The sequence below is a fragment of the Hesperophylax consimilis genome, chromosome 27, assembly GCF_061612785.1.
Source record: "Hesperophylax consimilis isolate HC1 chromosome 27, BYU_Hcon_1.0, whole genome shotgun sequence".
In the NCBI taxonomy this organism is placed as follows: Eukaryota; Metazoa; Arthropoda; class Insecta; order Trichoptera; family Limnephilidae; genus Hesperophylax; species Hesperophylax consimilis.
Window position 1 is genome coordinate 26,771,197 of NC_142862.1, and position 22,332 is coordinate 26,793,528.

General features: G+C 35.5%; 1 protein-coding gene across 1 annotated transcript in view; it reads right to left on the reverse strand.

The window, feature by feature from the left end:
• Window positions 1-15,922, reverse strand: part of LOC149410859 (uncharacterized) — a 94,853-nt gene extending 78,931 nt beyond the window's left edge. Inside the window, exon 1 of the mRNA XM_089648372.1 lies at window positions 13,709-15,922. Coding sequence (XP_089504498.1) covers window positions 13,709-15,824 — 2,116 coding nt within the window. The 5' untranslated portion in view covers window positions 15,825-15,922. The remainder of the gene's footprint in view (window positions 1-13,708) is intronic.
• Between the last annotated feature and the right edge of the window lie 6,410 nt (window positions 15,923-22,332).

Consider the following 22,332-nt stretch of genomic DNA (forward strand, 5'->3'; position numbering starts at 1 on the left):
TAGTTAATATACAAATTAAATGTCGGTCCTATCCTGTTGGGATTTGGTTCAGTTGTTAATGCGGTCGACTCCAGTCCCTAGGAAGAAGGTTCAATCCTCAGTCAAAAAGAAAAAATATATATATTTTAAAATACATACAAAACCATTTGAAATGCAAAATGGAAATGGGTCAAAACTTTTCCATTTGAAAATGCAAAATGGTTTTTAGAAAAGCATTTCAAATGCAAAATACCTATTTTCAAAATCATTGAAAATGCAAAATGGTTTCTCAGGTCAAACAACAAAAAATAAGTTTAGATTTTTTAAACAATTTTGTCATTTAATAATGGACATCAATGTTGAACAAACATATTACATGATGGTAAATCCAAAAACACCACGACTACAGATTATGAAACCACAAAAAATTTGCGCGGGACTAATGTTGCCAACGTAAAAACATAGAAACTGCTATCTAACATTTAATATTACAGCGTCATGGCCATGTTCAGTATTTTTTGTAATGGTATCACTCAATTGCCAGGGCTCCTACCAGGGAGCAACTTGACAAATGTAAATAATCTCTCATAGCGAGGTTGAGGACCGACTGATATTTGGGGCTTATGAAAAAAATATGAGTGGAGATAGTAGGAAGAATGTTGCAAAAGAGCATTTAAAATGGAAAATGCATTGAGAAAAGCATTTAAAATGCAAAATGGTTTTTAGAAAAGCATTTAAAATGCAAAATGGAAAATACCCATTTTGGATTTTGCATTTCCATTTGAAATGGATTTATTTGAAATAAAGCACATCTCTGCATTCAAGTGGGTATTTTTATATGTGTAGGTATTGGAGAAGTGTTTAACGTCGTGGGTGTGAAGGGCGAAGAAGTGATAGTTGTGTTAATCAGAGGCAGTGGTGCGTGTGGTTCTCAGGATCACGGGTTCGATCCCGGATTCGTATCAGGTTACTCGTCATAACATTGTTGCTTACTCACTTCTAAACAGTTCGCCCTTAGCAACAGGGTGTTACCGAAGATAAAAGAAAGGATTTTTTTTCATAAAATACTATGTTATCTGACTAGAGCATTCAGATAACTTAACCTAACCTAACCCAGAGGTTGTGGGTACAAAACTCAGCATAGTGCAAATAAAAAACTGATTAAAATAATAATTATGGCTTATTTATATTTATCTCGACTCTAAAAAAAAATCAGCTTCTAAAAGTCTAACTAAAGTATTAAAATTTCTCGAATGGTGAACTTTTGAGTCACGCTTTTTTAGGTTGACCGCCCCGGGAACCATTCAGTTGATAACTTCTGCCATTGGTCACCCCATTCTTTTGGTGACTTAGCAGGTAAGGGTGCCCGTATTGATGCTTATCACCAGTTGCTCGGCGAGTCGGATCAGAGATCTGGTTGAGAGAGACACTTTGACCTCTCCAGCAGGATTCACTTGACTTATCTTCTTGCATCGCGGTTGGAGGAATGAATTCATATTGATTCGTCTAGATGCACTGACTCCTTTCCCATTTTTCCTTACCACAACCTCCTCTCATTCTTTTCCTTTGAAGATCCTAATTTATTTTCTTCAGTTCCTCCTGAGTGTGGATCTAGTTAAAAAAACGTATCTGCAATCATCTAGAAACATTTCATCCCGAAAAAATCATCTTAGAGATTTTTGTTTCCATAGAACATTTGATGTTTTATCATTTTTTTTATTAGTTTGTTAAATTTCGGGTGAAGCTGGATAGCAGGAATCTAATAGTAAAACTTCTTTAAAGAAATAAATATGAACGTAAAAAACATTAAAAATAAAACTATGATATATGTATAAATATTTGTAATTTTCGACCACGAGGGTGTATAGTGTTCCTGTACTGTACACTTACGCCAGTGACATTGACTGTAAAATGCCGGTTTCCTCTCGGGGGTCCCTTGGGTAAGGATTTGCAATGAAACACAACTTGCGAATATCGTCGGACAACTGACTGGTTGGGCCTGTTGTTTGCGTATTTATTGGGTTAAAATACAGTTTCTACACGTGTTAATGTGGAGTAATTATTATTTTATCTAAACAGAAATATTATAAGGCGTCACAGCGCCGAGAATTAATTACTAAGGTCCCACAGTTTTGTCGTGCGAGTAATTCATCCTTGAACTGGCGATATGACACGTTTACAGTGATTTAAAATCTTATCATCGTGCGAGATAAGCCCCAAAGGATTCGAGAAATTACCCCAAAATTATCAGGTACATCCATCTGCTGTCCGATACAGTTCCTATACGTGATTTTTACCAAGGAGATAATGTAATTAGGTAATAATTATTGACTCTTGAAGCTGTATCACCCTGTGTGTAACACAGCTCCCCACCCGAAACACGTCTCATACTGGTCATTTTGTATTTGTTGGAGTTGTTCAGTTGTCCCCTCCGCGCGTCCGATGTAAAATGACGTCCGGCGAAAGTGATACGTTCATACCTCCAATACCTTCATGATACCTCTAATACTTCATAATATCTCCTGTAGCGTTAGTCTCAATCGTTAGAGGTAGATTCCTATTAACCACCATTAACGCAGTAGCGTAAAGTAGCGGCTTTCACGATTTTCACGAAGATAAGTAATTATTAGAGATGTTCCGACTAGTCGGCGACTAGTCGGTAAAGCCGACTATCCGGCCACTATTGTAGTCGGCGATTAGTCGGCGACTAATCGGCAAAGAGCGCCGACTATCCGGCTTCTTACGTTGTATGTATTTCTCAATAATATGAATGAGGGGGAACTACATGAAATAAAAACCTTGATTATATATATTTTCTTTTTATAATCAGTCTTATACATTAAAAAATGTAAAGCAATCTTTCCTTTGGTAATCCACTTTTTAAAATTACTTGCTTGTAAAGAAAACATAATTATGACATTTATTGAACAAAATTAGTATCTATCCTAATTAACATAAAAAACAACATAATATCTTCTTATTTTCAATGAACATTTATAAGTATTTCTTATTATTAAAATAAAAAGTAGATTTTTTCAATTAACAAACTCAGTTATATGTATTAAATCAAGATTGTATGTACAAGATGCACAGTAATATATGTATATATTATATATATATCCAAAAATTCTAAACATGAACTGTTTGATAAAAACAAAAAAAAATGAAAAAAACATATTTCTTATAACCATACCTACATAATCTAATCAAATCAAAGTCACAATTGTTACAACCAAAAATATCATAATCTCCTTATATTTTTTGTAACTTATATTTTTTAATTAAGGGTAAATTATGATGTAAGGAGACTAAAGCTTCTGCCTTTCTGGTAGCAATCGATTTCTTTTTGTTTCATATATGTTTCCGGCCTCTGAGAACAGCTTCTCACTGTAAACAGAACTTGCGGGACAGCAGAGGTACACTTTGGCCATGCGCGACATTTCAGGGTACCTAGAACTATCCCCGAAACCGTAATCGGCTTAGCCGACTAGTCGGTCTTATTACAACCGACTAATCGGCTAGTCGGCTAGTCGGCGAAAGTCATAATCGGCACATCTCTAGTAATTATTAAATACGTATAATGATTTCTAATGCTATGTAATGCGTTAAATTATTCAAGTTGTTTTTTTTCCATTTAACTCCATAGAGGAGGCCCTATATCATATTCAGGTATGCAGTGTGGAGGGTCTTTTTGATGAGAGTAAGGAGATAATAAACTGTTGTAGGAGGGAGGAAACACAGAGGCTGGCAAATCGTTCCACTCAAGATCGAGTCATAGAAGCGATCCGTTCTCATTTGACAAATGTCAACCGTGTACCTACATATGTTGGGCGCGTGTTTGACGTATTTTCCGACTAAGGACCGGTGCCGAAGGGAACAACGACACAAGTTCCCCGAAACATCTTTTATTGTAATACCAGTAGAACAAGCACAGCATACCTACCTGACGCCTCTGCTCTAAAGATTATTTATACTTTGGGGCTCCAGACCATAGGTGGCTGATCCAAATTCAACAGTGGGGGCAAATGAGAAATTTTATGGGGTCAGCAGATGTGTAGGTACTATTAAAAGGGAACCACGCCAAACACGCGCCCAACATTTGTACACGGTTCTAAAGACTTCAGAGTTCTTCAAGATGTTCACTCCTTCCTCTCAAGAGACCCCCAAAGACGACATAGGCCCCGAGGGAAATTATTTTTTACAGGGAATAGTTCACGGGCCACCACTGGGGAGGATATCCTGACAAGGTTACAAGACTCAGAAAACACCTTCAATGCGAACAAAGAAGGATCGAAAAAAAACGACAAACAAGGATCTTAGGTACCTAAAAAGGTGATGAAGGGTGAATCTGATATGTGATAGAGGACAAATGAATCAATTTAATAATGTTTAACGAGGAAGCGCAGTGTGAATTAGTCGTGATAATAATATGATAGGCAACCAAAAGTTTTTTATTTGCAGGCATTTTTTTTTTCGGCATTTGATTTATTTTTAGGCATTTAATTTATTTTTGAGCATTTTATTTATTTTTAGGCATTTTATTTGTTTTTAGGCATTTTATTTATTTTTATGCATTTTATTGGTTTCCAGGCATTTTATTTATTTTTATGCATTTTATTTTTTTTTAAATTTTATTTATTATTAGGCATTTTATTTTTTATAGGCATTTTATTTATTTTTAGGCATTTTATTGGTTTTTAGGCATTTTATTTATTTCTGCGCATTTTATTTATTTTTAGGCATTTTATTTGTTTTCAGGCATTTTATTTATTTTTAGCTATTATATTTATTTTTTTATGTCCGATAGGTCTTTACATAATATTCATTAACATCAATTATATAATTTATCTAGTTTTAAACATTGCAGTAGATGCATAACATAAAATATATACAATTATTTATTCTTTAAATAACTGCGTAAAACCTCAAATTATAATATTTTATTATTGAAGACAGTATTAGCGATTCTTAAACGAAAATTTTAAAACACTAAAATCAAAAAAGATATTGTCGCATCTAAGACTTGAACCTCGGACCTTCACCATGCCGGGGTGCTGCTTTACCAAGAGAGCTAATGGGACCCTATTTTCTTTGGCATTTAAACACACTTTTATCACAGACAATATTTGAAAACCTGCTGTAGCAGGTTTTACCGTCAATATGAGCGGAAAATATTGCTTGTGCAACGATGTAGGATTAGCAGAAGTATTGAGTGTTAAGAGCTGCCGCATCATTTGAACGAGCTAATTAATAATCATCTAATTCCGATCTGCTTAGGTAAATAGCAGCAGATCATACAAATATGTATGCATCTGCGGAAAAACGTCGCTTTATGTGCAATTATTCCCTTCATAACGAGGCCATATTGCATCGGGAGGTATGCACGGAATGTCGCCGTTATTGCGTTTAATTACGCGCGCGGTATGTTTTTAACATCACACTGCGTTCATTAATTGCGGGATTCAATCAAATAACTAATTTACATAAATATCAAGGCGATAATTGCAACGAATACAGACGCAAGGGGTAATGGGACAATAAATCTAGACAATCGTGTGATTAAAAATGCGTCTTTTATATGCCGCGCGCGGGAACACAGCGCCATCTTTGATTTCTATCTCGGAACCGAATCAAGATGGCGGAGCTGATATTCATAAACTCACATAGATTGTGTTTTGGTAAAACCCTTCGAGATCAGTCAATGGATCGTATATACGGTTTCTTTCAGTTCTAAGATCTTAGTTAGTTCACCCTTAGCCAGTTATTTTTTTATAACGTACAACATTATCCAAAAGTTGTGCATATTTACAGCAGAGATGTGATTTATTTCAAATAAATCCATTTCAAATGGAAATGCATAATGCAAAATAGGTATTTTCCATTTTGCATTTGCTTTTCTAAAAACCATTTTGCATTTTGCATTTTAAAAGTTTTTCTCGACGCATTTTCCATTTTAAATGCTTTTTTGCAACATTCTTCCTACTATCTTCACTCATCTTTTTTTCATAAGCCCCAAATATCAGTCGGTCTTCAACCTCGCTATGAGAGATAATTTACATTTAGTGACATTTATATAATCAAAGCATTTAGTCAAGTTGCTCCCTGGTAGGAGCCCTGGCAATTGAGTGATACCATTACAAAAAGTACTGATTCAAATACTGAACATGGGGCCATGACGCTGTAATATTAAATGTTAGATAGCAGTTTCTATGTTTTTACGTTGGCAACATTAGTCCCGCGCAAATTTTTTGTTGTTTCATAATATAATCTGTAGTCGTGGTGTTTTTGGATTTACCATCATGTAATATGTTTGTGCTACATTGATGTCCATTGTTAAATGACAAAATTGTTTAAAAATTTTATAATTATTTTAATTGTTTGACCTGAGAAACCATTTTGCATTTTCAATGCATTTTGAAAATAGGTATTTTGCATTTTGCATTTGAAATGCTTTTCTAAAAACCATTTTGCATTTTTAAATGGAAAAGTTTTGACCCATTTCCATTTTGCATTTCAAATGGTTTTGGGTACCCATTTTCCACATCTCTGATTGACAGCTTTTCCGACACCTTGGGGGCGTATAATAATTAGTTCCCAATTGCCGAGGTTCTGGGTTGAATTCCCAGTTGAGACCGTTACCTACTTATTTTTCTCTATCTTGTTCTATTTCATGTTTCGTTTAGTTTTATTAGGATCATCTTCTTCTTCGATGGCATAATTAAAATTAGTCTTTCTATGCTGCTATGTTTCTTTGATAAGTAAGTACCCTACTGTGCTTATTCAAAAGTAAATAATTAGTTGGTATCATTGATGTGTAAATCAATGATTGGTACATTTTGCAATAAATTGTGTATTGTTCTGTCGTTGGGTCCATCTTGACATATTATTACAAATGTCTTGGAAAAAACATTTGTTCTATTATCTAGCTTTGTAATAATGTCGTTAGATTTCAATATGCACATAAAACACGGTGTCCGGAAACTAGAGGTACAAGAGGGAAATTGGTGAATCAACATCACATATGTAGAGACGTCCATCACGCCGTTTCCTCGCAGGGGTGGGCAGATGGTACGTACAGCCAAACAACTCGGTATTGACACACACACTCATGCCTCATTCACATTCATACATACTCTTCTGTTATTCTGACTCTTGACATGGCCCGACTCAAGTATCTGATTCTCTTGATCGTTCCATGTCTTCCTCCAGTCATGCTACCATTCACATTTGCGTAAATGTATAATAATAATATAATATATAGTGCATTTATTGACAGTTAATTCCTCTTGGAATGTTATTGCTTATGAAGTCGTCGCCAAGACAGCACACGATAAAACAGATGTTCTAGCACAGCAAGAGGAATGGTGCTATTGAATGAAATTTATAGATTTTTTTCTTAAATAATTATAAATATATTACTTGGTGTTTTATAGAGTACCTACTATATTTTCAATTTCTGATCTCTCTGTGTTTGATATCTAGCTTTTTATTTGATATTTAAAAAATTGAATTTTTTATGTAATTTTGAATGAGAGTGGGGTTTTGTTGTAGAGTTTAGTACGTGGTGTAGATTTATTAGTTTCTCGGTAAACCACTAGTTTCCCGAATCCATGTAAGTATGAGTATACCTATGTCACTATTTACAGTAAACTCAAACCACAAATAATGAGCACATATCTACACCTATTTATTATTTCTTACGTATTGTCTATTGTTCTATTTAGTCATTAAATGTTTATCAAATCTAACTAAACGTATGCCCGGTATATCAGTCAATACGTATCCTCGCTATGCGTGATATTCCTCGCGTAACTTAAGCCGGCTAAATCGGCCGCTTAAGCCTTGGTAAGTCGTAGAATAGTTCTCTTTTTAGACACCGAGGCGCTAGCAGTAACAAATGTCAAATTTGACTTTATTTTTTTTAATGACAAACTAATGTTTATAAGACATGGTTTTATGCATAGCATAAAGGAAAACAAATAATTATAAGCAATAATTAGTATCCTGAAATATTTATAATGTTAAATTTGCATGAAACCACGTGTTATAAACATTAGTTTAGCATTAAAAAAATAATAATATTTGACAAGTCAAAAATATTTCACCAAAAAATGTAGATATAATATGTCTCGACGCCATCTAGTGAGAAATTTAGCACTAACAAAGCCTTTCCTACAAAAATAAAGTTGGTTGTTTACAGGTGAAAAAATATAAGAAGCAGTAATTCTTGATTGAGGTACTAGTAAAAATTGAATTATTTGGCGGGTTGGAAATAAGCCGCCATAGCTCAGTGGTTTCAGAGCACCTGACCGGACATCGAAAGGGACGGGTTCAATTCCCGTTGGCGGCATGTCAAATTTGACGTTTACGTGAGTAATTACATACTTCCATCTCACCGAAATAGAGGCAAATTGCATAATCTTATCAGTATGGACTATTACAATCATCGAGCGATGGGGGATGTTGATTTTATTAATTGATAATCAATCTAAAATAGACAAATATAGTATAGTAAGGTATTATACGAGAAATCAAGTCAGGACACTGTTTTCAGCGGTTTGTTTGTCATAATTTCAAGAATAGTGCATTGACTCTAGCAAAACAAATACTATTTAAAATTAGTATCCTCGTATATTATAGCACCATGCTGATTGAAGTTGGGAACTTTATCAAAAAATCAACTCCTAATTTAGCCGTCATAAAACATTTGACATTTTAAAAGCTTGTCATCTCCCGATGACGTAGGAGCATCAATATACCACTCATGCAGCATAGAAAATCATGCTCATTCCTCTAATAAAATCATAGACAATACGTGTAATATAGTTGATTTCTAGACTTCCGACCTATATTATGTTGCAAACCGCGTGACCATGATCTGGTTTGTAAACCACACAGACCATCAGGGAATAAATAATTCCCTATGAAAAAAATGGTTGATTACAAAATTTCACTCTGCAGGCAGCGTAACAAATTATCATCCAGTCACCAAATACATAAAACAGAGAATTCACCGAATATATCACTCGCATTGAGATTGGCAGCAATTCCTTAACCTCGAGGTTAATCTCCAAATTCGGCAGCAGACGGCAATCAGCACAATAAAACTTGCATTTGCACCATGAAAAAATGATCTGTCACGACAAGCTCTCAAGAGAGTAGAATTTAGAATAAATTGAATTAACACATTCAAAAAGTACTGTAACTTTCTTGTGACAAAAATATTTAAATCTTTTAGTCGTAAATCGACCAAACAGGAATACTGGTGCCCTCCTTTGTCAAACAACATAATTCAGATGGATCCAGCTGTTTAATGCACAGATGACTGAATTTCACTGTCACACTTACCTGCAGAGCAAAATCTATACAGTAACTGACCAGTGATGTCTATCCTGTCCACTATTTTTAATTTTAATTTTCAAATTTTGTGTTAGCTAATTTTAAGTCTACTGCTTCTCCACCGCAATAAGCTCAACTTTATATTTAAGCCGAGCTTAAAATCAACTGATATACCATAATAATATTGTGGTTTGATTAATGATTAAGTGATTATTAATAATGTGATATTGTGTAGTAAGACTTGTGTTGTGATGATGGCTTTAAATCAATGGTATTAATAATTACTATAAATAGAATGCAGAGGAAATAGAATGAGTAATTACCTTAGCTAGTTTCTTTATTACTGACATTGACACGACTTCTGTTTGTCACTAACTCATGATAAAACAATGATAAAGCAATCAAGCATTTATTTATGTATCTTTGCTTCATTGTTTTAATTTTAATGCAGTTACCTACATGTTTTATTTCTTCTTTTAAATATATCGATGATAGCTATCCAACGATATGAAAATGATTTAAAACCACTAGTGTCACATGGTGCTATATGTGTCACCAAATGATCAGAATGGCTGAGGCAGCATCACATCTGGTTCCCATCTATTCCAATTCCCCTTCTGGCTGAGTCCTCTATTACGTAAAAGGAATACCTAATTAAAATATTTATTAATTTAAAAAAAAATTAAATAAAAGATTAAGGAAGCTACAAGCCAAAATGTGTATATTCTTGATATACCTTATATTGTGGGTAATAGGCATTAAAATCGCTTGACAAACGGAGTCTAGAAATGTTCGATTTCAAGCCAAAAACTGGTTTTTATTTATTTTGTAATTAATTTTATAAGAAAGCAAAAAAGTTAATCAAGTTAAACTGTTACAAATAATTTTCGCTATAATACTGTTTTTTTTTTTAAAGTTTTTTCCTTTACGCGTTCATACATTTCTATTTTTTTTTTAGTAGTTTACATTTATATTTTGTATTGAGTAATTTATTTTACTATTTGTATTCTACTCAAGCGAAGCGATAATATAACCTTCAATATTTATGTAAAGCTTATTTTTTTGGTATTCATAATGTACACCAATTCGTTATAAAGATTAATCAAAATAGTGATTTAGCATTAAGCTTCGCCTTAAAAAAACACTGAAAAAATAGGTTCCACTTTTTTATCTCTAATTGACCTACAACACTCTACTCGGAAACTACCGAATCCGGTCTACGCGCACCGCTTATCGCGTTGAAAACGTTTTGACGAGATATTAGTTCGCAATAGCGCCTTTAATCGTGTAGCTCTATGTATACCAGCTATTTTAGAAATGGCACCATTCCTCTTGCTGTGCTAGAACATCTGTTCTGTCGTGTGGTATCTTGACGACGACTTCGGAACCAATAATATTCCAAGAGAAATGAACTATCAATAGAATGCATTATATATTTTATTTCACAAGTAAGGACAAATAGCTAATTCGGGTATGTCCAAAAGATGCTCTTTCGTTCCATCTCTTCAGTCGGTAGGTATATCATAGTATTCTAATGAATTTCTTCATCCTTTCAATGGACTCTTCAATATAATATTAATGTTGTCAGTGACTATTAAATACAATGTCTACTTGTTTTAATGGAGTTAATTAATTAATCTGGACAATGGTAGAACGGAGATTGGCTTCTGTTGGCATAGTAAGAAACTGCAGTAATTATTATTGTATTTGAATGACACTTTAAAGTATGGCTAACTGGGCATGACCAAGCAAAGAAGAAGTGGTAACAATTCAATTGAATTGTATTGAAAGCGAAGTTCCGAGTGTAATCGAATAAGACCAGCTTGTTTCATTCGCAATTTTTGCCTTTTAGGCCTTAGACACATAACGCGATATTATGCGCGCATAAATTGGGCGTGGCATGTACGTATTATATGTCGGGATGACACACCACGCTATAATCTTCCTCAGGAGAGGCGCTCAGATCAATTGGGGACTGCCGCGGAATATCATTTCTTTGTGTGGGATCTGTCACTTTGACAGATGACAGCCGCGTAATTACGACGCTCCGTAAATTGTTCTGACCCCTTCCCTTAATCATCGCATAATTTTCAAATATAGCCTGGCTAGCAGATCACATCTCACAGATCATAGATCACAGATATCGCGGCCACGCCCACACTTATAACACATCATCTTTTTAAGTGCGACAGATTTTGCGGTTTCAAATTTTCCTTTCAAATTCACTAATTTTGTCTTAATTAACAGGTTTTACTTATTAAGTTATTTCAAAATTTTAAAAAATTACTTCTCTTCATTCAAGAGGATGAAACCTGCGACGCCTGGGTCCGCCTGTCATCTCAGCTACTAACTGTTCAGATTAAACAACTACGCTCATTAAAAAATCCATCTAGCCTAGTTTGATAACAACATCGTTAGACAAATTACACAGAATTTTCGCAATGGACTATTTCTTAGAAGGCCCAGTATCGCAGCTCCGAGAAGTTCAATTAAATTTTTTCTATGAAAGGGCTCGCTAAGTGATTTGTGTGATGTGATTCCGCCTGCCAAGATACTCAGATATGCCAAACCACTAAATACTTGACGAGAGCTAGGGGATCAATGACAATTATAATCAAGAGCTCTACGCCGAAAATCACATAATAACACCCAAGAATTCAACAGCATTCGCCTTAAATAAAGTAATAATAGAAAGTCTCACAAAAAATCATGACATTTTAAAATTCAAAACTTTGAAAGGGTTAAGAATTGGACCACAACATATTTGGATATGATTTGAGATTTTCACGGGCAAAACTATTACCTATAGTGATTTTTTAAGGTATTATGCCGTGTTGCTCTACCTCCTTCTTTAGCCAACGTTTCGGACAGCATAACAGTATCCGTAATCAGGGCAGATGTGTAATTAATCGATAATCCGAAACGTTGGCAAAAGAAGGAGGTAGCGCAACACGGCATGATACCTCAAAAATAAATCACTATAACGCCACATGTTTGGTCAAATAACTTAACTTTTTGCTTTTATTGTTAAAATGTTGACCACATCCTAACAGTTCTATTAAACTGAAATGAATCTTCAAACAATTTTAATAATTATTAATAAATAAATTATTATTATTTAATAATCAACACAAACTATAAAACAAATTTTAGTTGAGGTTCAACTTTCCATGGTACGTATTTTTTTGTATCAGCTTCATTCAAATGCTCGTTTTTATTTTATTTTTAAATTAATAATACTATAATAAAATAGATCTACTTTGATATATTGTTAGGAGTTCTAAAATAATACTTACATTAAATAGAAATAAAACATTTAACAGCATACTTAGAAGAAAAAAGAACAAAAAACCTTGTACTTTTTAAGGATTTGTTTTGGGTAACTGTGTTTTTTTAAACAAAAATTAATGTTACAATAAATGGGTTAAGAATTAAACCACTATTTGTTAATTTTTATTGCAAATAACCTCCCCTGTCACCAAACTTCATGTTATCCATAGCTTATGGAATAAAAACTGTTTTTACTAATTTTTAAACTAACGCATAGTGATTCCAAACTTTGGAACTCAAAAAAATGATGAAAAAATAGTCAATAGATTTTTATAATGTTTATAAATACATTGATTGTATGCTCGTAATTGTCACAATATGCCTATGATTGTGTTTGAGTGTGTTAACTGTATATCTATCTGTAGATATATTTTATGCCGTTGTATTGTGGTCACATGAAATGTTATTCTTCTATATCTATTATCTATATTGTGGCTTCTCGTTATATGTGTGCTTTAGTGTTATAATTAATTTTGTGAAATTGACCTGCTGACAAACTGCTTTGGTAATTTAGCGGGTGCTTATTATGAAGAATAAAATAAAATAAAAAAGATGTAGGTACTGACCTATTTATACATTCGATACATATATTGTTAGAAGTCCGTTTTTACAGGAAATATATCGCAGCACTGTGAATTGGCTTTGACTTGAATATATAAAATGTAGCTTTTGACTTCTGTTATTTTATGACACCAGTAACTCAATAGCATGTTTGACCAAAATAAAATTACCTACATTAGGTAGTCTACGAGTAACCGTTTCCTTCAAAGTAATGCATACCGACCGCGTCGTTCCGGGCATACGTGCGTGAAAAATGAAGGAGAAAAACTTACGTTTATTCCAAAACGGTGATTCACCTAATTAGCCACCTTCATAGAAAAATATACCCGACAAAGAAGAAGTTTATACGCTGAGTGTTTTAATACATCGTTCTTCGAATTCATAATAAAAAGATACGTCTTAAGTTCGCCGACGATTGGACGAAGACATTGATTCGTATTATTGCGCATTGACATGCAATTAATCAGATAGACAATTTATATAAGGGGTGATAACATACCTGAGCTCGGTCGATCGCTGTATCTAGTGCAGTACACCCAGGCTGGCCATACCATAGGCCCGTCCCCTTTGCTGCTTCCCTCGCTCTCAGATTTGGACAAATCTATCGGATCTGCTCCAGGTCTCGGCTTTTCAGTATTAGGAGGAATGGCAACACTAACACTGCTCGTCACCAAATTGTTTTGTAAGGAACTCCCTGATTTTAATTCACTGGCAATTGGCACTCTAACCTCAGAATTCAGCCTCTCAGACGACAATCTAAGCGAGCTAGTCGACGAATTATTGTTCAAATTCGTTGCCTGCACCAAATTTGAGGAAGCATTTTTGGATTGAAAGTAAGTACTAGTATTTGATTCTTTGGATTGAAGGAAAGCACCGGATTTGATGCCGCTCCCGTAATTGTCTTTGAGATTTTGGTGGTGGAGAGGAACTGGTTTTGAGTTCTGTAAGGAACCTGATGATGCTAAAGGATTCAAGACTGCTGCGGCAAATTTGTGTTTGCTTGAACCACTCTTGCTTCTTTTATGGAGAGGGTCTGTAATTCTTCTGCCGAAGTCGGCTTTTAAAATATTATCTATACTGAATTTTAAACCATTATGATTTAAAATGATGTGTTGTCGTTCTTCATCAACGTTTAAATTGTGGGTTATGTTTGGATTGCTTGATCCAAATAGTCTTTCATTTACTCCCCCAGGATTCATTAATGAAGGGTTACCAATGTTAAAGTTTAGTTTGTCGTGGTGTCCAGGTTTTGCATTACTGTTTTTTCTAATGCCATCAATTCTTTCTTCTTGCGAGGTTTTGCCAGTCATGTTGAATCCACTGTTGAGATTTTGTGAATTTGGGGCCATCGGTAACATAGCTTGGTTCGCATAATGACTCTGTTTGTAGTATCGCAAGCTAGAGCCAAGCTGTGGAGCTAAGACGCCAAAACTCGTTAAGTTTTGCATTAGGTTAAGTTTTCCATCACAGCCTGGCGAGTTTGGAGATAATTGGTTGGAACTCAAGCTTGGATTTGGTGAAACTTCGTTTGGTGATAGTCTCGACATACCTGGATTTATACTTGTGGGAGAATTGGATAAACTATGAGGATTTTGGTGTAGGGACTCCAACTGTTGTTGCACGACGGGCTGGATCGGTAGATGAGGATTAAATAACATTCTGTTTTGATTTAGGAACAATAGTGGATTTGGTGCGATAGGGTTCGGCCTTAAAAGCAAATGCTGGCCTCCGTGAAGATTTTGACTCAACTGCGAAATGGCTGACAAATGAGATTGTATATGTTTAAAGGATGATAGATTTTGCATATTATGGCCAGCAACTGATGAAGCAGGTGACGGGGCTGGAGAAGATCTAGGAGAAATTATCTGGGAATTGGCAGTAGAAGAAGATCTGTTTTCATTATCAAAGCTTCCCATCTGTGCTTCATTGCCAACTGAAAGGACGGTGTCCTCGCTGCAACAACTATTTCCTTCTTCCATATCATCGCTACCTTTTCCACTTCTTCTTAATTTATCATCCTCTTCATTGGGGGAGCTATTCCTCCGGTCATACTCGGCGTCTCTGTAGCCAAAACTATTCTGGCTATTTCTTTTCGGTGATCCTTCAAAGTTTGAAACATCTTCAGCATTAAAAACCAGCTCTCGCCTATCAGGTTCTTCTAAATGCGGCGAAAGTCTTCGAACGTAATTTGGCGTACTTTCCAGCAATTTTTCTGTTGAAAAAACACCAGGATTGGAGCAGGTATTGGCTGGAGGGCTGACACTATCTCTTTCTGTTTTCATTTTCAACATGTTATGCATTGAAAATGATGAGTTTAGCTGAAGTGGTGTGCTTTTCAGAAGTTCTGGTGTGTTAGTGCACCTGTTGGGAGATCTTCTGTCGGTTTGGTCGGGGGAGTTGGTATACTTCCCAGGGTCAGAGGTATTTGAAGAGTAGGGGTTGTCTACTCTTCTCTCTGGACTTAATGGCTTGTACTCTGGGCTGGAGATGTCTTCCTGCTTCTCCCTGGACCCCGAGTGGACACTTCCATCGTTGGACTCTTCCTCGCTCTGCTCCTCGTGGCTGACCTTGGAATGGCGCTGATGATGCATCAGGTTTGCACTCACAGCGGCCATTTCTACTATTTCTTCCCCGCTCTCAATTTTGACTTATTCTTCAAGACACCATGTTTAAAATGCACTGCACATATTTATCAATGTTACCAGGAACCATCGTGACACTTTTGATTAATATTCATTTATATTTTATGGTGTTTTTCCTTCAGGAAACCATTTTTCACCTTTTATTACACTACAATTGATTGATTAGGTTATTTTTTAGTTTGTCAATTTTCTATGCGTCTGTCCATTTTAACATGAAATATTTTATCTGCAATTACAAAATGATATTAAAAAATTAAATATATTTTAGAATTGAACAATAACTTCAAAGAGGTTACTAAGACAATTAATTGTGATTCGGACTAACTAGTTCACTATTACACATCTGCCCTGATGATGGACTCTCTAATACTGCCCGAAACTTTGACTAAAGAAGAAAACAGAATGTTTGGAGTATATGGAATCTGGCTATTCAGAGCTGGTAACTAAACACATTTAACTTAATTTTAACCATTTGGGCGACTTTGTGCTATATCTGTCACCGAATAGGTCACACATATATTTAAACAGATTTAGAAGTTTGCATTTAAAAGTAAACATAAAACCGCCAAACAGTTCACCCGGTTTGCCAATTTTTTAAATAATTATTTTAAAACATAAAAACAAAAACTTTATAAATACTTTTGTCTAAATAAATATGTTAATAGTATTTTATAAAGTGGTACAGTTTATAAGGAAAAACCATGGGTAACAAATTTCAATAACTGTTTATGTTTGCGTTGGAAATATTAATATTTTAATTGCATAGATATTGTTGTCCGTTTGTAAAATTAAATCCCTAAAGAGTTTTATTGTGAGATACGTTTTAAAACAACGAATCTGTTTGAAATTGAATGTAAAGCTGGAATATATTGATTATTTTGTTTGACCGAGGGGGGCAACTATTCCAGAATCTCACTCTATATCAGACTAACAGAATAGTACTTATCTATGATGAAAAAGATCGTGTACCAACACAGGCTACACTATATCCTCTATATTCACACCTTGGAGGAAATGGCGTGATGATTAGTTATCATCAATGAAGTGATTGAATCTTCTAATAATTCTGAAAAGATGGTGACATTTAATTAATAGACACAACATTATTATTATTGAGACTCCTCAAACGAAAGTATTTGAAATAGACTAGCTTACTAACCAGCACGCCGTTTCTCTGCAGGGGTAGGCGGAGAGGACGGACCGCCAAACAACTCGATCACACCACACACTCCTTGCCTCATTCACAGTCATGCATCGTCTTATACACATTATTCTATTATTCTGACTCTTGACTTGGCCCGACTCAAGTATCTGATTCACTTGGTCGCGCCATGCTTTCCTCGGGCGTCCCCGACTTCTGCTACCATTCACATTTGCATAATATATTCTCCTTATACTCCTTTCTTCGCTCATTTTTTCTACATCCCCAAACCATCTAAGCGTCCCTTTCTTAATTTTACTCATTACGCTTACATCAGCCTTTCACTCTTTACGGATCTCCAGATTCCTCACACAATCATACACGGTTTTACCACACATACACCTCAGGGATCTCATTTCTACAGCATTCAGTCTGCTTTCATACTTACTCTGCCAGTTCCATGCTTCACTTCCATACATCAGGGTAGGTACCAGCACTCCATTGTGGACTGATAGCTTCGCGATAGTTATATTTATTTTAAATAGAACTATCAGAAAAAGTTTCGGTCGCATCTAGGAATTGAACCCACGACCTCAGCCTTGCCGGGGCTTTGCTCTACCACTGAGCTAATTCGACCCTATCCCCTTCATATTTATCTGTATCATACTACGACTAAGCACTACCAACATCACCTTCTTTCTTAACGCATGTTTTTATTGCCTGTTTTCTTTACGCGTGATTGCGAGATTCTTCCCAAACTAAATACAATCTAAATAGTGTCTTGGATAAATATATCATATTTTATTTTAATGTACGACATCTATTGACTTTTCTACAAGTCCATGATGATTTTTTATATTATATTTTGGAATAACTTAAGGCGATGCACTACGTTATGTAATATTTTAAATTGAGCCGCTATCAATAACAACCCTTAGATGGCGATAAGGTTTAAATTCCCGCTTAACACCATCCGCCTGTTTTGATTTATGCAAGAAAAAAACATGGCAAGAAGTGCCTTTTATTTTATTTTGTGGATGTTCAGGCAAAAATATTTAATTTTTTTTTCGATAATTTTATAAGTAACTTAATTTGCCACATTATACAATAAAATCATAAACGAAAATGGGTTCGTAAGTAGGAGATTTTGAACTTTAAAGCAGTTTTCATAGGCCTTTAAATTTTTTTTCTGGGCTTATAAAAAGACTTATCTAAAAAATACTCCATTATTTCAAAGGCCGAGATGTATTCTACTCGCAGTATTTAATTAAAGCATCTGAAACATTTCTAGGCGACCAAATTTTCAAACCAAAAACACATGATTTTGCATTAATACGTATGGCATCGCCTTAATGAGTAAAACCACAAATTGTTATATTTAATAAACGAAGACAATATTAGCGACTATTAAACGAAAATATTTCAAACTGAAAGATCAGAAAGAGATTTGGTCGCATCTAAGATTTGAACATTGGACTGTTTTCAATGATTAAATCTTACTATTTGAGTTTTTACTCATTAAGTTATTAAAAAAAAATACATTTCACTAATTTCAACGAATACTTTTGAGAGATAGGTCCACTTACGTCTCTCTTACAATGTCTCCACCCATTGCTTTAAATTGAATAGCCCAGTGTCTTTAAACAAAGGCATTGTATCCCCTATAATTGTTCTTATTATTGAGTGTTATGTATGTGGTCTGCATTGTTGGGTGTTGGCTGTATTGTTTAAGATTCAGGTAAAACATCACTAATTCAGAGCGTCCTTCAGTGGACAAAGCGTTGCAGAAATTTCTCACGCTTTTACAAGGTACAATTTTGGTAACTTGATCAGGGACGGAGGTACTTACAAATAATTATTAAAAATCGTGTTGTTTTAAAATTACAATATAAATAATATTAAATCATTTTAAATGTGCTCCCTGTTCGATTGAAATCAAACGAAATTGGTCACATTGCTCTATAGCTTCATAGGTAGGTACTTGCGCAATAATTATTACGATTCCAAGGTAAAAGTTTTATATAACTACAGAACTGACTTAAGCCACCGCATTCCGAATTTCTACCGATGTATAATTTTTTTTTTTGAACGCTTCAAGTTGTTAAGTTCCTAAAAGATAAATGTCGTTTTTGAATATAATATCTGTACATTTGTAGAGCCAAAAGGGTAATTTTATATGAAATTCCCTCGATAGAAAAATATTTGCAAAGTAATTTCCGAAAATAAATTAAATCACGCCCACGCTACACCTCTGCCCTGGATTCAGTCTCTGGAGTGAATCTCTGACGTGCCTTAAGTACACCCCTGCCCTGAATTTAGCCTCCGGAGTGAATCTCTGACGTGCCTCTAGTACACCCCTGCCCTGAATTTAGCCTCCGGAGTGAATCTCTGACGTGCCTCTAGTACACCCCTGCCCTGAATTTAGCCTCCGGAGTGAATCTCTGACGTGCCTCTAGTACACCCCTGCCCTGAATTTAGCCTCCGGAGTGAATCTCTGACGTGCCTCTAGTACACCCCTGCCCTGAATTTAGCCTCCGGAGTGAATCTCTGACGTGCCTACGTTACACCCTGATCTGAATTCAGCCTCTGGAGTGAATCTCTGACGTGCTTACGCTACACCTCTGCTCTGAATTCAGCCCTTCGGAGTGAATTTCTGACGTGCCTACGCTACACCCCTGCCCTGAATTCAGTCTCTGGAGTGAATTTCTGACGTGCCTACGTTACACCCTGCTCTGAATTCAGCCTCCGGAGTGAATTTCTGACGTGCCTACGTTACACCCTGCTCTGAATTCAGCCTCCGGAGTGAATTTCTGACGTGCCTACGTTACACCCTGCTCTGAATTCAGCCTCCGGAGTGAATTTCTGACGTACCTACGTTACACCCTGCTCTGAATTCAGCCTCCGGAGTGAATTTCTGACGTGCCTATGCTACACCCCTGCTCTGAATTCGTGTACCTTCCATTTGTCCGAGTGTTTACATATTTCTAAATTTTATTGCTCTTTGTTTTGGTCTGTTTGTTTGCTGTTTTGTTGGTGTTTTGTTGGCGTTGACAAAGCCGGCGACCACCCGCCCGTGTGAAGCAAGCCCGGCACTAATTACGTCATAAATCTCCCCGACAATCTGCTCAGCCGGGTCTCTTGGAGACCGTGCCCGGCCATGCACAGGAATCATTGAGCAAAGTGTTTTGTCTAAAGTCTAAACGTCGAGTTATCATCAATTCGGAGAAGTTTGCTGATAAGAGACAGAACGTTGAAGAACGCTGGACTACTTTAATCGTGTTATTTAATTATGGCAATCGATTTACCCTACTGACATATTCTTGTCATGTTATTTACACTATGCCTTACATCTTAAAGTACCTACTGTGATTAGTTTAACCAACCAACTGACTAAAAACAACGCCGTTCCTCCGCAGCGGAAGGCAGAACTGCCAAACAACTTGGTCTTGGCACACACTCCTTGCTTAATTCACATTCATGCATACTCTTATGTTAATCTAACTGCTGACATGGCCTGTCTCAAGTATTTGGTTGACTTGATCGTGCCATGTGATCTCTTCCTCGGGTGTCTTCTGATTTTACCACAAATATGCCTCAGGGATCTCATTTCTACAGCATTCAGTCTACTTTCATTCTTTTTCTACCAGGGTAGGTACCAGCACTCTACTGTTCTGCTACGCGGAGAAAAATGATCCTGTTAAAAAAGCGACATTATGCCAACATCCTGATAAAATATTAGTCATTCAGAATGTATATATTTTTTTTTAAAGTAAGACAAACATTCCCGGGTTACGAATAACCTGACAATATTTGAAAATCTCCTACTACCACCACAGTAAGCTGAAAATGTTGCTTGTGTTGTGATGGAGGACTTAGCCAGCCGAGGAATTGAACACACTACGCCTGAGTGGGACCCAAGCGCGATGTCAACTCGGCCACCGACCGGTCAGTAGTATATCGAGAACACGTATTCTTTTCCTAATATATATCATGACGGAATGCGACAATATCAGTATTTGTATGAACACGTGTTCCGCTGTCTTCATAAAACATTCATTGACTGATACTTTGTTAGGAACTCTTTCAATTCATTCGTTATGGGCCCGCGGTCCCATTTTTAACAGGAAATCGAGTAAGTTAACCAGATTTTTAATAAATTGTAAAATGTGCCTATATACTCGTATGTAAAATGTAAAAATCTATATTTTCAACATGACTTAATTTTACATTCTTTGTGCAAAAGTTCTTTATCTCGTTGTCAAAAGCAAAAAAATGTTTGACAATTTTTTCGGCACAATTTGTATTCTCAAAGGCGCATTCCACCTTATTCCGACGAGTTGAGTATTTTACAAACTTTTCAACATTGTACAGAAAGATTTACACAGGAATTTTCATGCCCGGTACCAATGCAAGTTTGTCACGCATGATTTCACCTACTAAAACTATAAAAATATACACAATATCCTACAAAATAGCTCCCTAGACGTGTCATAATCCATTAATTCTCTGTCTACTGCATTATTATTCCCCTAAAAAATAGCTGTTTCTCCTGTTCTCTAGTCATAAACATCATTATTTCAATACCGAACCCCATTGTGTTTGTAGAAATAAAACGTGAGATTTTACGGCCATGTCCGACATCTAGCGGCTAAGCTCGACACTAAAAATAATGTAAAATTTAATTCAAAGAGTTTATTGTACACAGCTTTGAGCTATTTTATGATTTGGTTCTTATGCACACAAAACTGTTTGCTATTCTTTGAAAACGAAAGAAGTCTGCGGCGTTTTAGCAATGTTTAATTGCTATTTAAAAGATTTATTTACGACCAACATACCGTTAACCCCTTGACTGAGTTGAACGGCTATGTCAGTGGAAAGAATTTTGTAAAAACCTCACAGTGCACTGCTACGTAAAGTGCGTATACAAGTATATAAGACTTTTAATTTTTAATTCTTTCAATAAAAAAATACCAAAGCATGTAATTGAACTAAGAATTTCAAATTAAGATGGGTAGGTACCAATTTTTTTATGTGAATACCAAACAATATTAGTTGTCCCAATGATATGGAATTATGATATCCTCACTGGGATCTCCCATGCTGAGGATTTCATCAACATATTATTCAAATTTAGTAGTTTTAATTTCAACATTGATATTTGACACATTATACTATTTTTTTATACGAATTTATTAAATTATTTTAAATACAGATATCCTTTCAAACTGGCACTTATATTTGTTTAATGAAACTTGTATTAAGCAACAAATAGTGCAATTAAATTACAACGATATTGCAGGTAATAAACAGATTAATGATTATAATCATATTGCCCAATGC